Below are 20,351 nucleotides of genomic sequence, written 5' to 3'. Positions count from 1 at the left end.
GATCAGTGGTTTTCAACCTTCATGATACCGCGGCCAATCAGTTATAATATATCCAACACTATAAGGGAGACTTAAGTGACGGCACGAGCTTCGCGTGGAGGCCTTCTGCTATAGAAGGTGCTGCTCCGGCCCGACGGATGGGAAACACAGTATCTAGACCACAGAAGCCTGGGAAAGAAACCGTAACCTCCACAAGCGTGGAGCTGGCAGGGCTCAAGCCCGGGAACCAGTTCTGTCTTAACGCATAGGCCCACCCGAGCATGGCCCGGGGGCCTCAAGAGAAGAGGGTCCTCCGAAAAACGAGAGGTAGTTGTATTTTTCGGGGATTTTCCATGTAGGAAATAAGAAAAATCACTTGGCTCTCGGGCCCATGATGCTCTTAAAACGGCCCTGCCAGGAACCCAGAAGAGTTCTTAATTTTTTTTGTTTACTAGACCATGAAAAATCTGGTCTGGGACCCATACCTAATTTTTAAAATCATTGTACCAAATTTCGTAGGCACCTACGCACAATTTGTGGCAGTGTCGTCTTGACGCATGGGCCAACCCGGACACGCCACGGAGGCCTTGAATGAAGAGCGGGGGGGGGGGGGGGATAAAAAATTGCAGTCTGGATAGAGGGCTGAGCAGAATCAATTTGTCCGGGGCCCATGATGCTTTTGAGACGGCCGAGACTGCAGGCCATATCTGGGCCGTTTTTCCTGGAGAGAGAATGTGTAGCCCTGACTTTCGCAAAATTAAAAAAAAACATACTTTTTTACGAAAAAGTGAAAAGTTGAGGGGGGGGGGAAGTTAGTGACTATAACAGGAAAAGAGTTATAAGTAGGCTGACCATATTTCCTCGAGAGAAATACGGGACATTGGGATTCCAAATACGGGAAAATACGGGACGTCGCCAATTATCGCCAAAAACGACGCCAAAACCGAACAAAGTCACCAAATATTGTTAAAATAACGGAGAAATCACAATGGCGGGAAGTGCAGCATTACTGCTAATTGCAGTGGATTAAAATGAATTCCACGGAAAAAAATTTTCTCTAAGACAAATGTGGGAGATTCATATACTCATTTATAGTTGCAGTTATCATAATATAATTTATAAGTTGAAAATAATTTCAATCTTTGTTTTCAATAAAGAATAAAAATTCAAGTAGGCTTCGTGCAAAATATGGGAAAACCCGGGACACTTTTGCTAAAAAGTCGGGACAGCCAAAAAAACAGAAAATACCGGGACTGTCCCGGGAAATACGGGATGTATGGTCACCCTAGTTATAAGCCACTTTTGCAAGCTAGAATATCGTCAAACTGTAACTCGCTTGTTGTTTCATAGATGGCAGCACAAGTTCAAATATTTTGGACTACTTTTTGGCTACTTTTGAAGAGGATTTTGGCTGGAAATTTTTTAAGGACCTGGCAACTCTGCCCATCACTAACGTTTATAGAAAAAAGTGTACTCTAGAATATAATCCTTGGAAGTGATAACCGTTCCGAAATAATGACTAGCTCAGCCTTTTGCGTAAGTAGTAAAGTGCTTCCTAAATTTATCTTCTCGTTTTATCTTTCCCTTGGTTTTCGCTTTTCTGTTTTACTTGGAAATGGAAGTGTAGTAGAACTCCAATTATATATATATACAGATGCCAATGATTGGACAGTTCAAGAAAATAGCATTCCTTAGTTCTTTAAATGTTTTTCTATTTTTATTTCTGATATGAGAACTTCATCCTTCCATTAGGCAAACAAACCAACAGTAAACCAATTGATTCTAGTTTGTGAACATTTTACTGATACATCATCAACCTTACATTGCCATATAATGATGCATCCATATGCAGGGCCCATTCAAAAAATCAGAAAAAGTAAGAAAATTAGAAAAGTAAGGGTGTACCCCACTCCCATAAGACAACATAATCATAGACCTTATGAAAAGAAAACTTGGAAAATTTATTTATTAAAAAATTTTTTAATAAAAAGTTTTTTCATAACACGATTTCAGTATCCTATAAGATTTGACTCAGCCAAACCAAAATGACCTGGTAACCGAAACAATTTTGGGCCAAAACCGTGTATAGCAAACACAGATAATTCCCTTTTCTCTTCACATACATTACATCTGTATAATTTATATGTCTGTTTAAAAAAAAAAAAAATTAAAACCCAGACTCTTTTAAATAATAAACCAATCGGGCATAAAAGTCTCCCTGGGTATCTAGAACTCTTTTAAATAAATGATGGTCCTTCCATAAATATTCTCAGTATAAATAAAAAAATAAAACACCTGGGTGCTCTATTTTAAATAAACTAATTGTGGGGGGGGGGGTGGGAAGCATAAAAGTATATTAGGTTCCGTTAATAAAAACACGTGTGATTAAAACTGCAGATATAATGGTTAGTTTCAACAATAATAATAATTGTCAAATCCTGTTTTAATGAACAGGTCAATTCCAACTTTTGTAGAAGTTAATAATTGCAATAAATCAATAAACGTTTCTTCATTTATTTTAAATTTATGATGCATTATTTTTTTCAAGATTACACAAATAAAACCCGGCCATTGTTTAAATAAAGCTGGGACCCTTGTTTAAATAAAGCGATCAGGGTATAAATATAATTGGGGAACTGTTTATATAAAGGAAAATATTAAAGGTACAACCTCAGAGACGATAGAAAAATCTGGTGTTCGTTTCCGTTGTTTTTTATGCTGGCGATTTTTTTTTTTGGCGTGATATATCCAATAATTAATCCGATCCGTGCACTACATTGTGGAAATCAAGCTCTTAATCACAAAACAGATCTCATCTAACAACGGTTTTCAAAATGCCGCGGCTATGGGGTGACGTCATTTGGAAGATAAGAGAAGGAGAGAGAATCAGTTCCGAAAAAATGGCAGTTGGAAGTTTCAAAAGACATGCTAGAAACAAGAGAAAACATCTAGTTATGATTTTTTATCATGAACAGAATAGAACATTCTGGAACAACGACAACCCAGCCAAACAACAAGGAACCTGAGTGCGTTGACGATGGCGACTTATTGTCGGAAAAAGTCGCCAACTTGATGTGTCCCTTATACCGAATCTGTTCTACCATTTTAGAAATTGGTAACTTTTCAGTCCTTGAGTGCGGTCTGCATTTTCAAAAATTTTCTTGAGCTTCCATTCTTTGTTCTTCCATTCTTTTTCTTAAATTTGTTGTCATTTCAAGGACCACATTTTTTCATTTGATGTTGAAATGGCAGCTTTTACAAAATCTCTTGCACATTGAACTGTATGGCTTCCTTTCTTAACAGCTTGCCACACCTGCTTTATTACAGATCTATCACAGATCTATAGACGGGTCCTTTTCCATGTGATGTTGTAAATAAATTCCATGTTATGTGCAAATGATGTTTTTCTTGTAGTGCAGGTGAAGTGTAAGCGATAAATTTATTTTTAAATTGTGATGCTAGACCATCAGACCAGATTTTCAAAATTTCGGCTTCTCTTGGAATTTTTTCTAAAATTTTGTCAACATAAGGCTTATGTTATATATCCTTGGAATGACACAATTCATCTGAAACTATTACTATATATGATACCATGCGGTTGTGAATAGACTTATTTCAGATCATAGGCATAAAGTTATTGAAAATGTTAGGGAGGGAGGGGGGGGGGCGGGCTCAGGCCCCATACAACAAAACCGCATTTATATGACGCGCTGTATAAGCGAGGTTTCTATCACACCGCCGAAACAGCGGGTCAAAGCGTCATATAAATTAATGCAAAATTGTATAACTGAAACTTGATTGAAAATGACTCCCCCCCCCCACTCCTCCGTAAAAATTTCCCTAGGGAAATCGAAATCAAAATTATTGTAATTAAAAATCATATTTCATACAATTAAAATCAAGAAAAAATTACTCAAAAAAACACAGTGCCAAGATTGACACAACATTACTGTTTCTTAAATCTCACACTTATGATGTTTTTGGTCAGTTTTGAACATGTTTTGATAAAGATTTGAATAAAAAAAATTCGTTATTTAAAAGCTTAAACAAAAAAATTGTGTTTTGTTCTGTTTGTATATCCAAGCAAAAAGTCAATAAAGCATTGAGCTTAGCTCTTTTGAAAAAAAATCAGTTTTTTCAGAGAGAACAATGTTAAATGTGGGTAAAATGGTTTTTCTGCATTTAACGCTGTTCTTTCTAAAGTTTCTTCCGTTTTTCGAATTCGAATATCTCTGTGAATACTGTGCTTAGAAAACTTTGATTTTTTTTTTTTTTTTGGCATCAGAAGAGACGGCAAGAACTTTCTAATTGGAAGTTAAAGGACAGGGGACCGTATAAAAATTTAGATTTTTTTTATTTTGTGAGACTATTCAAACTCTCAACACTGGTATAGGGTAAATGCCTTTTGAGCATTTTTCGAATTAGAATAATTCCTGTATGATGGACAGTTGATGAGATAAAGGCTGTATTAGCACTTACAGGCAGGGCCGGTCTTAGACTTGGTGGCGCCCAGTGCAAAAACAGTAATCAGCGCCCCCTCCCTCAGTCGAAAATCCAGTCGGAAAAACTTCTTCTAGAATGGAGATTACACGGCTATTCAACTTGTAAACAAGCAAAAAACCCCAACTTGTGTGATTTAATTAAGAGATTAAACCTTAAAAAAACGAAACGTTACATATTTATGCAGGATACTCACAGGATCTGTTCTTCATACTTATTTTATTTTAATTGAGTTTTATGGTAAAATTTGTGTAGTGCACGCATCACGTATGGGATAAGATGATAATATAAGGATGATAATTAAAGTGATATTTCCCGTATGATTTCTTTCATATTTATAAAACTCATGAACTTCATTTGAAATCATCCCTTTCCAAAGCCGCTTGTAAGTTAAGCGTACCCACTTAATGTTAAAGAAAGGCCGCGGAATTGATAGCAGCGCCATCTGAAGTTTGGTGTGTCAAACTTGCCGATTGATCACGTGGCTCCCACGCTTCTCTTCCCCCTTCCTTTGATCGCGTTATCCCGATTTCAACTTTGATTTATTTTTCATTCTATTGCTACGGAACCTAAAAATCTTAATTCCCACTAAAGTGTACATTTTTTACTTCTTTATAGGAGACGTACTTGTGCATAAAAATATAAATCACTCAGTAACAATAACAATGTTATCGACACTTCAACAGCTAAATCTATACTTGTGAAAACCCGTCTTTGTGCCATTTTACACCCATTAAATGCACGCGGACTTATTCAATAAATATAATTTTAGTTGGCCCTCAGAAGGCCCGTTTTTATAATTTTAAAGATGAACAATTTGCCAAAATAACCACGAGCAATAGCTAACCAACCTAACCGAGAGTCTTTACGTGAGTAAGTAAACAGAATGGCGCCGTGATTGGGAAATGACTTTCCTACCCGGTGCTAGCAGCCAATCACAGGCCAGCAGGCACCCATCTAAAGAGAGAGGGCGCTGATACCGTTTGGCTGCCAGTTTAACGATAGGACTGTTTACGCTTACTCTTAATGCAGCTTTGTCCCCTTCAGACCCAGTACTAAAAAACAGAAGGGGCAGGCAAACACCAGCTAAAGCACTGGGCCCTGCAAGTTGGGCAGGCCCGTAACTATTCTGAGGCAACTTTGGCTGCGCAACGAGCCAAATGGGGGGGGGGGTTGTAACTCCTTTTTCTGAGCATAACCACTTCAAGAGGACTCTAAGAAAAGACTGCCCCCGAGAAAGCACACTACGGCCCTAGTGAAGGGGCAGGATCGTCTTAAGAGCATCATCAGGGCCCCCCTCCCGGGCCGAGTGGTTTTTTTTACGGCCCTACCTAGTAAATTCTAGAATATTTTAACTAGATCTCATTTTTGTGAGGCCCCTCTACTCTTGACTCTTCCCCAGGTAGGCACATGCGTTAAGGCGGCACTGGGAAGGGGTTGTTTTTTTTTCCTCTCTGTAGATTTTTTTTAACCTCAGGGACTTTGGCTTTAATTTCAATAATACACAATTCTTGAAGTTTGGGCTTGAACATCCCTGAGGACAGGGACGCCGGATGTCAAAAATGATTGGTGTTGCTCAAAGTTTATGAGACATTATTCATAGGGGGCTGTTGTCATAACATGTATTATTTCCTATTGATCATACGTCCCTTTTTGAACTAGAATGTCCCGTTTTTTTATTCTCAATCTGTATTTGATTTCAGCGATGACGGGTAATTTATCTACTTTTGTGGAAAAAGATTTTTGCCTCAGTAAAATATGGTAAATCTATGGATGTCTGCCTCAAGATGATCAAAAATTTAGTGTAATTTTTTAATAAATTAAAATATCAACAGAAGTTGCATATAGCATTTATATGCATTTTCTAATTCTATTTCGGTCTGTTTTTAAAGGTTAGCGATTCAAATTCTTCTCTCACAACAAAGTATGGTTCTGCACATGTCTCTGAGCCTGCGTACAGTGTATGTAGACCTATTAATGTTATACATACGCTCAAATACATGAAAGTATACATATACATGAGCAGGGCTTGACAAGCCCAAAAAAAGAAATTTATAGGGCATATAATTTTTTATATTATATGCCAACAAAATATTAGAGGGGCCAAAAATTTTTCCCCCACAAAATCCGTCCAAAAATGTGTATTCTGACTTGTTCAGGACCCCTTTCATGCTGGCAGACAAATTGACGTAATTTCCGTAATTCTGTATTGTCCTCAGACTTCAAAATATGATTATCAGTTATCACACATAAAAATATTAGGGGTCAAAGACAATTTCGTAGTCGCCATGGTGATCTAGTGCCTGGGATTTGTCAAGCCCTGTAATTTTCCATCAGACTATATTAACCGAAATTTTTTGACAAAGAATTTTGGAATTTTTTTTAACCTAATTTTATAAATTACTATTATGCAAGAAGACACTCTCTGAAATAAAAAAAAAAAGTGTTTTTTTCTTCTCCAAAAAGCTTAACGAAGTCTTGTCCATCACTTAGTAATAAAATTTAAGTTGATTGAATTTAGAACTGATAAAAGGATACAAAAATGCATAATAATAAAATAAGAAATAATTAAAAAATGATAGATAATAATAATAAATAACCGAATTGATAACATTTTGAGAAATAACATGAGGAAACATCTGCAGGCTACGACTAAAAGCTTCGAGGACCACATTTGGCCATGCGTTAAAGACCCCAGGCTTACAGGGGCTCTTGGCTATACGTAATATGGACGGCTTGAACCAGGGGTTTTCCATGCATGGCCAGATTTGGCCCTTGAAGCTTTTTTGTCGTGACCCGCCGATGATTTTCAGAAAATGGTTGTGATTGGAAAACATTGAAGAACGATTAATTCTAGAATTAAAAGAAACAATTTCGGAATTAATTAAAAATGATAATTTCTGATGAAATAAATTCTAGAATTTATTGATTGAATACAAAAAGATTGAATACAAAAATAATTAATAATAAAAAAGCTGAATTGATAACATTTGAGAAATAACATGAGGAAACATCTGCAGGCTACGACTAAAAGCTTCGAGGACCAAATTTGGCCATGCGTTAAAGACCCCAGGCTTACAGGGGTCTTGGCTATACGTAATATGGAAGGCTTGAGCCAGGGTTTTTAGCCCTTGAAGCTTTTTTGTCGTGACCTGCCGATGATTTTCAGGAAATGGTTGTTATTGGAAAACATTGAGAAACGATTAATTTTAGAATTGAAAGAAACAATTTCGGAATTAATTAAAAATAATTTCTGATAAATAAATTCCCCCCCCCCCCAAATAAATTTCTGGCTATAGTGCTGACTTCAATAATATAATTAATATAATACCTTCTTCTAATCACCAAATTTCTTCCTTCTCGGTTGTTACCCTATACCTTACGTTATTCTAAGGAACAATTATTTTTCTTGGCACTCTTTTACCTCCCGTGAAGTTTAGAATTTTTCGTATCCCGGTAAATCTGTCTCCCTTTATAATCCACCCCCGGATAATTGAGGTTCTATTGAACTTTGATTAAATTTTGTCACAAACGATACATATACAATGTTTTAATAGAAAGAAGTGATTGTGTTAGCTATTACAGTACCGTCGTGATAGCGAATCAACTAAAATGAACGACAGACGTCGTAGCTCCGCAAGGCAGAGGCATACGCAGGATCAGGGCCACAACTAAGGGGGGAGCAGGCGACCACAACTAAGGGGGTCTAGTGCTTCGGTTCGGGCGCTGAACCAGAGGGAGTGTAAATTTCATTCTCAAACCTCTCCTTCAACATTACAAGGGGGGCGCCAAAATGAGCACTTGCCCCGGGTGACCAAACATCTAGTTGCGGCCCTGCGCAGGACTGACTTTCAAAGGGGCACAAGGAATTTTTGAGAGAAATTTTGATTTACCAACCTTCAAAAAACATTTAAATTAACTTAAAGTAGTTTAAATAGCATATTTGAATATCTGGCCAGCGTGGAGGATTACAGCCAAAAACCCTCTAAAAAAAAATATTAACTCTGTTTTGGGGGGGGGGGGTCAGTTTTTTCCTGCAAAATAACACTATAATCTTGGCTCGAGGTGAGAACCCTAAAACTCCCCTTTGCGTACGGCAATGAATATGGAGCCCCTTCAAGCGCGAGAACCTATGTGGTCGTATCTGCATGCCCTGCAATGCACCACAATAAGCAATACAGCATAATAAGCAATGCTACACCATCGGCGGTTCGGTGCAATAAGCAATGCACCATTTTAGGCAATGCAGCACAATAAGTAGTGCAGCCTTATATTAAGGACACCACAAAAAACAATGCACCACATTAAACAATACAGCACAATACTTAATGTACCTCCATCGCCAATACAGGACAGCGCTTATTGCACCACCATTGGCAATACAGCACAGTGCTTATTGCACCACCATCAGCAATACAGCACAATGCTTATTGCTCCACCATCGGCAATACAGCACAATGCTTATTGCTCCACCATCGACAATACAGCACAATAATTAGTGCACAACCATATTCACAGTACCGCAATAAGCAATGCACCACTATATTCAGTGAACCACATTGAGCGCAATATGCAATACACCACAATAAGCAACACAATGCGTAATTTACCCCCATCGGCAGTACAGCACAATAACAAATACACCACCACCATAGGCGATACAGCACAATAATAAATACACCACCACCGTAGGTGATACAGCACAATAACAAATACACCACCACCGTAGGCAATACAGCACAATAAGCAATGCACCACAATACACAATAAACTACAATACACCATAAGCACTGCATTAGAATAATCAATATGGCACGTGATTCACTAAAATACGTAATGCATAATAATGCGCAACTGGCCAATATTTACAATGCACCACAACACCTCATGCACCGCAATACCACATAATATGTGATGCATCGCACTAAAGAAAGTACCATAATACGCAATGAGCCACAATAATCCATAAGCATTGCATTACAATAAGCAATACAGCACTCAGTGCACTACAACACCTAAAGCATCACAATCAGTAATGTAGTAATGTGTGTAATCAGTATATTGTACACCACAAATAAGCAATGCAGCATAGTAGGCGATGCATCGCAATAAGCAAAGCACTGTAAAAAGCACTATAGTATTCAATGCACCACAATACGCATTAAACGCTGCATTACAATTAGTAATACAGCACATGATGCACTACAATATGCAATGCACTGCAATCAGTAATGCACCATTATTTTTACAGTGCCACAATAAGCAATGCAACGCAATGAGAAGCAAGTATTCATCCTCGACTCAAAATGAAACCTGTCAATTTTCCCATAAAGAGATCTGTCCAATGCCCCGCCCTGGGTACCTGGACCCTGTGTGTTGGGAGCACTGGTGATGTATACATACCTCTGGGCACATGCACAAAACTTGATCCCTACAGGTCAAGCGGTTCCCGATGTCCTCAGGAGTTAGATGAAAACTAAATCAAAAATCGTAACCGACTTCCGTAACACAAAAACGTAACAGATTTCCGTCACTCATTTCGGTAACAAGATTTGATCGTGTTGCTTAGAAACAGGCCCTTTTTGAGTTTGTGATTTTATATTATAGAGTAGATAAATAAAATCAAAGCACCATGGGCCCTGTCTGCTCCTACTCCGGCTTGTGTGAGCCATGACGTCAATTCATGACCTCTGGGAGAGCCATCAGCCACCTATGCACATACTACGCAGTCCAATACAACGCTATGACATGCAACTCGGCCTGGCCGAGACATTATGTAAAGCGTGCCGGATAGAAACAAAAACTTCTACTTTTCCTCTGCTTCTGAAGCAAAATCATTCACATCTAATATCCACCATCTGGCCAAAGCAAAGTTAATGAATGGCAACAACAGTCTCTCAGATCACTTATTTGCGTGAAATAGACTGGAGGGGGGGGGGGACTTTCTAATAATTAATACTAAAAGTTGGAAATTTAAAATAAAAACGATTTTTTGAAGTTGTTAATGCCCAAAATACCCAAGTTTTACAGATTATGGCCTCTGAAATTCACTAATAAACTTGAAACTATGTTGAAATAGGCATTTATAGCACAAAAATTTCAAAAAAGGCATTTTTACCAAAAAAGTTTGAAAATAGGCAAAAAGGACATTTATGGCATATTGCATGAACGTAATTTGACATTTTGCTTGCTCTAACGATTGGTATTGCTGAGCAATATCATAAAAATGATTGGAAGGTATTGCTTTAGCAACACCAGCAAATATGTTTTGGCGTCCCTGCCCGAGGTTAAAAAAAAAATATCTAAAGTGAAAAGAAGCAACCCGCTCGTTTGTGCATACAGGGTCTAAAAGAAATGCATAATCCCCGGTAAAAGTGATAAATGTTGCAAAATTTATCAAACTTACCGAGATGATTGGTGATTATGCATTACCGATTCAACACATTTACTGTAAGATACATTTAATTCTGTATTTCATCAGTTTCAAAAACCTCATTTCAAATATACGATACATATACATATCAGAAATATATCGATAAGTTACATATCAGAAATTTCTTATATGAAATGGATTTGCTGCTGCTCCCCCCTCCTTGTTTTGGATATGTAAGGTACACTACTTTATTTCCATATTTCCATGGAAGTCCCAATTAACCTACCTATTCTACTGCATATAGTCAGTAGATTATACGTTTAAAAAAAAATTACGTTGAAATAAAAACAAAACGTTGGAAATGAATTTCTTATTGTGGATCGAAGTTGCATGAGAAGAGTCTTTTGAAGCAAAGCCGCTTGAAAGTTTAATGCAGCTTTGCTTTGAAGGAAAGAGAGAGGTTCCATTAGTTATAATTACGTTAAAAATTTATTAAAAAAACATATTTTTTAAAAATATTTATAGATTGGGTCCGTACAAAAATTGACATTTTCTCCACAAAACTGTGTTAAACAACATCCCCCACCTCCTCCTCCTTGAGAGCGATTTTATACGTTGACTGACCTACAAAATTACTTTCTTCAAGATGATTGAAATTCTTACAAATCTTATAGAAAACTAATATGACAGAAATTAAAATCGAAAATTTCAACTAGGATCACCTGATTTTCATTTCGATCAAATTTATATTGTGGATTTCGGCCTTTCTTGAAAGTCGGTTGGAAAAAAAATCAAATTGAATTTCCAACATACGTTCCTCATTATTTTCTTGAAAGGAAAATATGTCTTTTTTTAGAGTGGCGTTGTGGCCACACCTTGCCAAGGATTCCTAGACAGAGATGCTGTCTAGGAGCCTTCACCGGGTATCTGGAACAAGATCCATGAAACTCTGAAAAGATGTTCAGTTGTGTATATGTACGGTTTGTTTAAATTTTCCACACAAACACATACGTTGCATTCAGGGGGCGGCTCGACACTGCTCTCTACCCGAGTGGGACCTATATTTGGGCCCCCGACCCCCCTGTTTTTTATAATAATTTTGTTTTAATTGCTTTGTTTTTTTGATGCGTTCAAAGGATCAGCGATATTTTATGTCATAACATATCATGTTGACGCTCCTCCTAGAGCGGACAGAGATAATTTTCCTTAACTTTTTTTCATCCTGTCTACCTCAGACTTGGCTCCCCTTCTATAGCGGGCACAAATAATTTTTCCAAATTTATTTTTTTTGCCCTTTCACTTCGGATTTGACGCCCTTCTAGAGCACACCCAGCGCCACCAAGCTGTCCCTGGTTGAACTAATAGGAAAGTCTGGCGAGTCGGGAGACTGGCCAGTGACCGGGCATGCTTAAATGCATGGGTTTTCTCGTGTGAGCACATTTTTGTTTCTCCTCGTGTGGCAGGCAGGAACGAGGCCCAAGTGCAGATCCCTATTTAAAATGGTCAGCTAATCATAAGTTTTAATTCATTCGTTTTTTAAATTTTTTTTTCCGCAATGCAATTGTATTGGTGATTTGATTCTGCGTTTTTAATAAAAGTAATTCAAGTCAGGAAAAAAGAGGCATGAAAGGCCTCTGGCTCAAAATCTTTCCCACATCAACGGAACAGAAGACATCTTCAATTCCTGTAATACTCCCCAACCCACAACACAGGAAAACACTTTTGCTCTCATTGGTAGAAAAATTGGGTGACCAAGGGTGATTCATTCCATTATTACTTTTTTTTACTGCACAACAAAAGAGAAAGAAATTGCGTCTTCCCCCCCCCCCCAAATCCCTTGCAAGGGTAAACGAAATGAGCTCGAGAGAGAGTATTTTTATCTGACCAAAATCACTGCGTATATAGGTGCACTGCCCATAGATTTTCTTTTTTGAAAAATAACTGATATTATATACACTCAAACCTTTTTTTTTTAAATTTCTCATCTTGGTCATTTTTCATATATATTTTATAGTTTATAACTAAATACATATCTTAAAAATATTTTTCTAGTAACGTATATTTAACGCGTTTCGGCGCCCGGTGCAATTGCACCGGTCGCACTGCCCTAAGACCGCCCCTGCTTACAGGACCCCCTGTATATAGATTATACTGAATTCTGATGTTACTTACAATAGCTATGAATTATTTCCAAATACTACAGTAAGTAGAAATAAAACACCTTTTGGGTGAGACAATATACTAGAGGTAAACAACATAACTATACCCAAAATGAGAAGCGAATAGCAAATAGACGCTTTTCAAAAGTATGAAGTTCCTTCTTCAGTAGTAAAGAAAAATTGAAAGATAAATACTCCTTACAGCAGGAGTTACTCGCTGTTCAAGACAGAGTCGAAATAATGTTTATCCTAAATATTTATCTTTTAACTTTTCTTTGTTACTGAAGAGGGAACTGAAAACAGTTTCGAAACACATCGACGATTATTTACAATGATACTTAATTCTTTTTCTTACAATCCCCAAAGCATAATGTGCTGCAATCTGCGACACACGCACAGAACATTTAGTGCTACTGCAGAACAAATGGCTGCAACTAGCGGGGGGGGGCACAGTGGGCCGGGTGCCGCTGTTGTTGGACTAGAGGCGTTGTCAATTTCACCCTTTAATCTCTCCTTCAACATTACAAAGGGGCGTCAAAATGCCTGCTTGCCCTGGCCGACCAAGCATCTAGTTCCGGCCCTGTATGCAACTAACATTGATACATTTTTGAATAGTTTTTTAACAGTTTGAAATAATTTCACAGCAAAATCTTAAGCGCAGTGTTTTTCTGTTAGGTTTTAGGCAACACCTTTGAAAGTTGAGAAATATTTCAGGTATGCGTGATCATATATTCTGTTTTGAACGGTGTCCTGTAACTCAGTGGTTTTTAGAATTTTGTTACCAGCGACCCAGTCTTGCCCAATTCAGGGTTCATCTGCGGCTCCCCAGAATAGTTTCGTAGATGTTTTACTTACTTTGCCTGTGAACTGCAAAAATGCTTCCCATATCAGAGTAAACAGAAATGTTTAACTTGGAGTAAGCAATCACAATTATTCTATATACACTTTTATTTTTTCAACAATTATATAGACAATATAATATGAAAGGTATCCCAGAGACCATGACATCTGAAAAACATCCACGCTATGAGGAAATTCAAAAAACACATGCCCCCTTCTCTCATGGTTTGAATTTTGTGGCTCGCGAAATTTTTAAAATCTGGTCAAAGTGGATGTAAGGGATATCTTTGTCATCAGCTCTGAACAGCTTCCTAGCCATCATTCATAGTTTTGAGGCACATAACTTTGACCTCTCCATCATCTTCAATGTCATTTTGGGCTACAACAACGTATCTGTATGTACTTGTATATACACCACACCAGAATCAAATTTCATGAGCATATGAACATCTGCTTTAATTAGACCAGTTGACATTCCTTCATTGCTGTTTCCTTTGGAGTCGATAGCATAGTTTTCACTATTTTCTTGAATGTCATTTTCCAGAGATCTAAACTCTGAAATCGGTTGTGGAACTTGCAGTTTTATACTTCTTTGGCAAGAGTAAGTTTTCTTTTCATAGCATTCGCATAGATTAGCATTTCTTTTCATAGCATTCGCATAGATTAGCATTTCTTTTCATAGCATTCACATAGATTAGCATTTCTTTTCATAGCATTCACATAGATTAGCATTTCTTTTCATAGCATTCGCATAGATTAGCATTTCTTTTCATACCATTCGCATAGATTAGCATTTCTTTTCATAGCATTCACATAGATTAGCATTTCTTTTCATAGCATTCACATAGATTAGCATTTCTTTTCATAGCATTCACATAGATTAGCATGTCTGTCACAAAAGCAAGAAACATCTCTGTATTGCAGCAATCCATTGCCAGTTGTTACTATTTAGTGGACTGCAATAGTGCCTTTCAGCACAGGTAGGCCTATCATTCAGGATAATTTTTTTTTATACCTTTTATTTCTTCATTTTTGATTTCGTACAATTTTACATTGGTGGTTATTTGAGAATTGTGAAAAACTGAGTAGTATCTGATATGTCATTCCCACATGCAACCTGTCTATCAGCTGTCCTTTTCAATACCATCACCATCAACTGGTTTGCTTCAAAATGCATTGCCCTGCCAATGAAAAACACTTAAAAATTACCCAAACTTCAAACCTAAACTTCTCATTGGGTTTTAAATGAACACTCATAAAGGAAAAAATTTTGAGTTTGGGACCACCTTAGTATAAGTTCGTAATTACTTATCAGGAAATACAATAATACTCAAAGTACTGAATAGTAAATCGAGCTCTTATACGAGTGGGAAGTCAAGACAAATCGTCCTGAGCCTTGTTAGTCTCACCCTATGGGAGCCATGTCAATGTGTCAATATCAGTAAGTCCACAAACGAATGTAACTTCATTTCCTGGGAAAACCCAGATGTGCTACTGAAGTTTTTAAAATTTTCACTTACCGAAAATAGCTTTTTTCTTGAAGATGCGGTCGTTTTTGTTACAATGTAAAATTGAAGCTTTTATAATGGCTGGTTATGCCAAAATCATGAAGAGTATTGTAGTTGACCTCTTGGCAACATGTTAAGTAGAATGGCCCCGTAAATAAAAGTGTAATGCTGAAGAATGTGTGTTTTCTTGTGTGATTAGTGTATTTCACTTTTAATCGATGTATCCAGTTCCCCCACCCCGTTGTTTCGCAACAATTTTTTGGTCATCTTCAAGCATGCATGTTTAAGGATTGTTAATTCCGCCCCCCCCAAAAAAAAAAAAATAAAAGAAGAAATGGTTGGAAAACGAGGATCTTATTCGATGCCTTGTGCTTTAAGAAAACTGAAGGGTGTGCGTTTGCGCTCCTTGCTAAAAATTACACAAGTGCCCTTAGGTGCTAAGGATATGTAAGCGTTATAGTTGCACCAGGAAGCCAGTGTAACGGTGGAATCGCACAAAATCGCTGCAGAAATCTAGGCTATCTTTGGCGAGAATACAACTGACCCTCCTGTGGCTATGGATTATATATGTTACCGGCAAAGTATGAAATCCAGGTATTGTATAGAATGCCTGGTCGTTTCAGGCAAAGTATGAAATACCGGTTTTATTCTATACTTTGCCTAGGTATTCTATAGACTAGCATTCTATAGACTAGGCATTCTAGAATGACTAGTCATTCTATAGAATGCCTGGTGCAACTATCCTGGTGCTTCTATAGAATGCCTAAACACAATCCAGGCAAAGTATGAAATATCTTCTTCCAACAAATCTCTTTAAGGGCGGTATAAAATATTACATAAAATTAAAATTTCACAGAATTTTCTTTTTTTTCCCGGAAACGTTTCCCTTTCGCTCTCGTGAAAAAGGATCTGTTGAGAAGCGGTATAAAATATTACAATTTCTTCGAATTAAAATTTCCCAGAATTTTCGTCATTTTTTCCCGGAAGCGTTTCCCTTTCGTTCTCGTGAAAAAGGATCTGTTGAGGGGCGGTATAAAATATTACAATTTCTTCGAATATAAAATTTCGCAGAATTTTCGTCATTTTTTCCCGGAAGCGTTTCCCTTTCGCTCTCGTGAAAAAGGATCTGTTGAGGGGCGGTATAAAATATTACAATTCCTTCGAATTAAAATTTCGCAGAATTTTCGTTATTTTTTCCCGGAAACGTTTCCCTTTCGCTCTCGTGAAAAAGGATCTGTTGAGGGGCGGTATAAAATATTACAATTTCTTCGAATTAAAATTTCACAGAATTTTCGTCATTTTTTCCCGGAAGCGTTTCCCTTTCGCTCTCATGAAAAAGGATCTGTTGAGGGGTGGTATAAAATATTACTATTTCTTCGAATATAAAATTTTGCAGAATTTTCGTCATTTTTTCCAGGAAGCGTTTCCCTTTCGCTCTCGTGAAAAAGGATCTGTTGAGGGGCGGTATAAAATATTACAATTTCGTCGCATTAAAATTTCACAGAATTTTTGTCATTTTTTTCCAGAAACGTTTCCCTTTCGCTCTCTTGAGAAGGGATCTCTTGAGGGGCGGTGTCGTCAAATTAAAATTTCACACAGTTTTCGATTTTTCCGGGAAACCTTAACGTCTGGCTCTCTGGAGAAAGGATCTGTTTATAGGGGCGGTATAAAATATTCAATTTATATGATTGCAATTTAATATAATTTTTCCTAATTTTTTTCTGTAAACTTTTGCTTTGGCTTTCTTGACAAGGGATCTGTAGATGGACGATATAAAATGTCACATTTTCGTCAAATTAAAATTCATTCACCAAAATAAATCAACTGAATTTAAGCGGGTAATTTCTTTTTGGAATTTCAAACAAAACATTTTATCGCTTTCAGACGTTTTTCGTGGAATACCTTTTATATGTTACCGTAAACAAAATGGCATAAATCTGTAATTGCGCATAATCATCGGATTTATATCGATTACTATGCATAATCACTGATCAAAACGGATGAAATTATTGTGCATAATAACCGGCGATTATGCATAATCACCAGATTTATCACAATTACTGTATTTTATACATGGCACCAACCTGTAAATGTTGTCAAATTTAGTGCTCAATGATAACAATTCTGAAAAGTGCCCCGCGATGTAAAAATTTTTTTAACCAGTTTTCTATCACTTTGGTCCCTCCCCATGAAATGAAAGTGATCCCCCTTGGAATGAAATTTCTGGCTAGGGGCCTGATGAGACATAACGTCAATTATTTCACCACTGACGTAAGCTCCCAAAGCTGAAGTAAATTGCTATCCAAAGAATTCTCGTAATTTTGGTAGATTGTAAAAACCGTGTCACTAAGTTTTATTGCACATTTAGGCAAACCAAAATTTTTCGAGAAAAATACCGGAACTCAGGATTTCAAATACGGGTAAAATACGGAACATCGCTAATCATCGCCATAAATGACGCCAAATGTAAGCAAAGTTGAAAACTTTTGCAGAAATCCCGTAAAAAACACCAATGGCAGGAAACAAAGCATTACTCTGAGAGAATTGCAGTGAACAAAACTGGATTCAACGAAGTACATTTTAAAATAACGAAATAAAACGTTTGAAGGGGCAAACAATTAAATCAACGTTTAGTATTTGCCGTCTTGCAGTGGAGTAGTTTGGGAGCTAGCGTTTTACTGTGGAAGTGTTAGTCCGAACCCCGATTCTCTCGGGCATGGATGTTTATTAACATTAACAAATTCCCTGAACAGATCATACAGGATCTCTTGAACATATTTGAGGATCACTTTATCAAGTAAGTAAAAAAACCATGATGTATGTGAGATGAATATTCTTATTCATAGTTGTAATTATAGTGATATAATTTATGCGTCGAAAAATAATTTCAATAGTTGATTTTAATAAAGTATAAAACTATAAGCATCTAAAAGTAGGCTTTGTAGATTCTACAATGTAGAAAATTCGCGACAAACCACTGCATTCTTGCAAAAAAAGTCGGGGCAGCCAAAATAAAGTGAAAATACGGGAATGTCCCGGGAAATGCGTGACATATGTGTCATATGCATAAGGTCACCACAAAACGTTTGCTAAGTAGGCCTATATTTTGCTATTTATCTTTTATTTTCACTGTCCCGAATTTGTTTTTCAAAATGTCCCGTATTTTCGACTAAACTCACTTGACTCGCTGAAACTCGCTCAATCTTGACTGAAAACGTGGAGGAAGATAATTTTAATTTCTTACAAATCATGGTACGATTAATTATGATTGTAAACATAAACGTTCATGTCATATATTTGTGACGTGTTTCTTTTTTACATAACAAAAACAAGACATTTTTAAAAAAATATCAATAACATAACATTTATTTCGTGAAATACATTTTTATTTACAGCAATTTATTGTAGTCCTCCTTCGTAAATACTCATCAGCATTTCTTTCCCATCAATTTTAACCATAATTATCAATTTTTCAACATTTGACAATTTTTTGAGAGATAGAATAGCAATAAGCAGGGTGACCATACATCCCGTATTTCTCGGGACAGTCCTGGTTTTTTTCTGTTTTTTTGCTGTCCCAACTTTTTGCAGAAATGTCCTGAGTTTTCAAATATTTTCAACGAAGTCAACTTGACTTTTTATTCTTCAAAAAATCAACAATTAAAATTATCTTTCCAGCTTAGAAATTACATCACGATAATGAGGCTTTTGGAATAGACATCATAACCATCATCAGCATTTGCGTACTCAAAGGGAACCCACCCTCCTCCCCGAGCCAAGATTATAGTGTTATTTTACAGGAAAAAAGGTAAAACCCCCTCAGAAGGTAAAAAAATCTCAATTCCCCCTCGAGAAAATTCTGCGTACGCCTATGATCATCAGTATCACTTGGAGGGACAAGCACAGCATGTTTTTCCCATGGAAATCAATGTTAAAATTGCCGAATTTACCGTAGAAATGTGGAAATTTAGTAGGGATTTCCGCCTCATCAATAATTTTAAAAATTGAACTGAATTCTCGATTTTCGAAAAATTGAGTTCGCTTAGAAATATGAAGCACAGAAAATTAAATATAACGTAATTAGCCGGACCTACTTTTGAGTTAGATATTCATTCAATAACATTGATTTATATCTTCTCAAGCACAAAAATGACAATTAATACTTCTGTATTGTTTTATAATATCCAATATCATTAATCTATATAGTTTAGTATGCTTTGAAGTTAATTATGGGTCCATAAATTACACTGAAGAAAACCCGCAGCTTTAATCAAGCATTTTTTGAAGTAAAAGCAGGCAAATCGATAACTTGAGCTTCAAGAAAATTTTCGAAATATCTAGCAACCATCAAAAAGAAAAAAAAAACCAATTGATTTCTATGTTTCTTTAATTTTGATTTATGTCTTTCATGAGTTGCGCAGGAAGTCGCCATATTGGTTACCATGTATGTCTCTCCAGAAAAAGGGAAATATCACGTGATTCAAAAAGCCTCATTAAGAGACTAAAAATGAAAGTAACTTCAAATATTTTATTTAGACAGGAAAAATGGTAGTACCTTCATAAGGAAAGACAAAGAGAATACAAAACCACAAAAAGTAAACAAAAAGAACGTTGCCACACATATGTAACATAATACACACTCTGAGGGGTGAACAAGATTAAGTGAAATACTATTGGGGGACTACTAGATTAACAATAAAAACAAGAATATTCATCTCACACATTTGTCATGTTTTTTTTTAATTCACTGCCATTTGAAGTGGCGCTTTATTTCTCGCGATTGGCGAATTTTCAGTGATTTTAGCACGAGTTAACGACTTCGCTTACTTTTGGCATCATTTATCAATAATTGACATTGTCCCGCATTTTCCCGTATTTCGAATCCCAATTTCACGTATTTTTCTCGAGCAAATATGGTCGGCCTAACAATAAGCAATTCTTTACTTAGGATCTCTATCTCCCGTATTTCCACCGATAAAATATGGTAAACCT

The 20,351-nt window shown here is 36.8% G+C and overlaps 1 protein-coding gene across 5 annotated transcripts in view; it reads left to right on the top strand.

Moving 5' to 3' along the window:
* Positions 1–1,405: 1,405 nt before the first annotated feature.
* LOC149069405 (coiled-coil domain-containing protein 174) overlaps positions 1,406–20,351 on the top strand; it is a 149,366-nt gene continuing 130,420 nt past the window's right edge. For 3 of the 5 annotated variants that reach the window (XM_089249641.1, XM_089249640.1, XM_089249642.1), the window contains exon 1: positions 1,406–1,515. In XM_089249641.1, coding sequence (XP_089105767.1) covers positions 1,495–1,515 — 21 coding nt within the window. In that variant the 5' untranslated portion in view covers positions 1,406–1,494. Of the gene's footprint in view, positions 1,516–14,395; positions 14,453–20,351 lie in introns of all 5 variants that reach the window. The other 2 variants (XM_089249644.1, XM_089249643.1) reach the window with 1 other exon arrangement.

This window comes from Pholcus phalangioides, unplaced genomic scaffold (genome assembly GCF_987345545.1).
Source record: "Pholcus phalangioides strain wild (caught in Gottingen) unplaced genomic scaffold, Ppha-v1.0 ptg000022l_1, whole genome shotgun sequence".
In the NCBI taxonomy this organism is placed as follows: Eukaryota; Metazoa; Arthropoda; class Arachnida; order Araneae; family Pholcidae; genus Pholcus; species Pholcus phalangioides.
The sequence above is the reverse complement of the archived record's forward strand: the minus strand, read 5'-3'. Positions and strand labels throughout refer to the sequence as shown.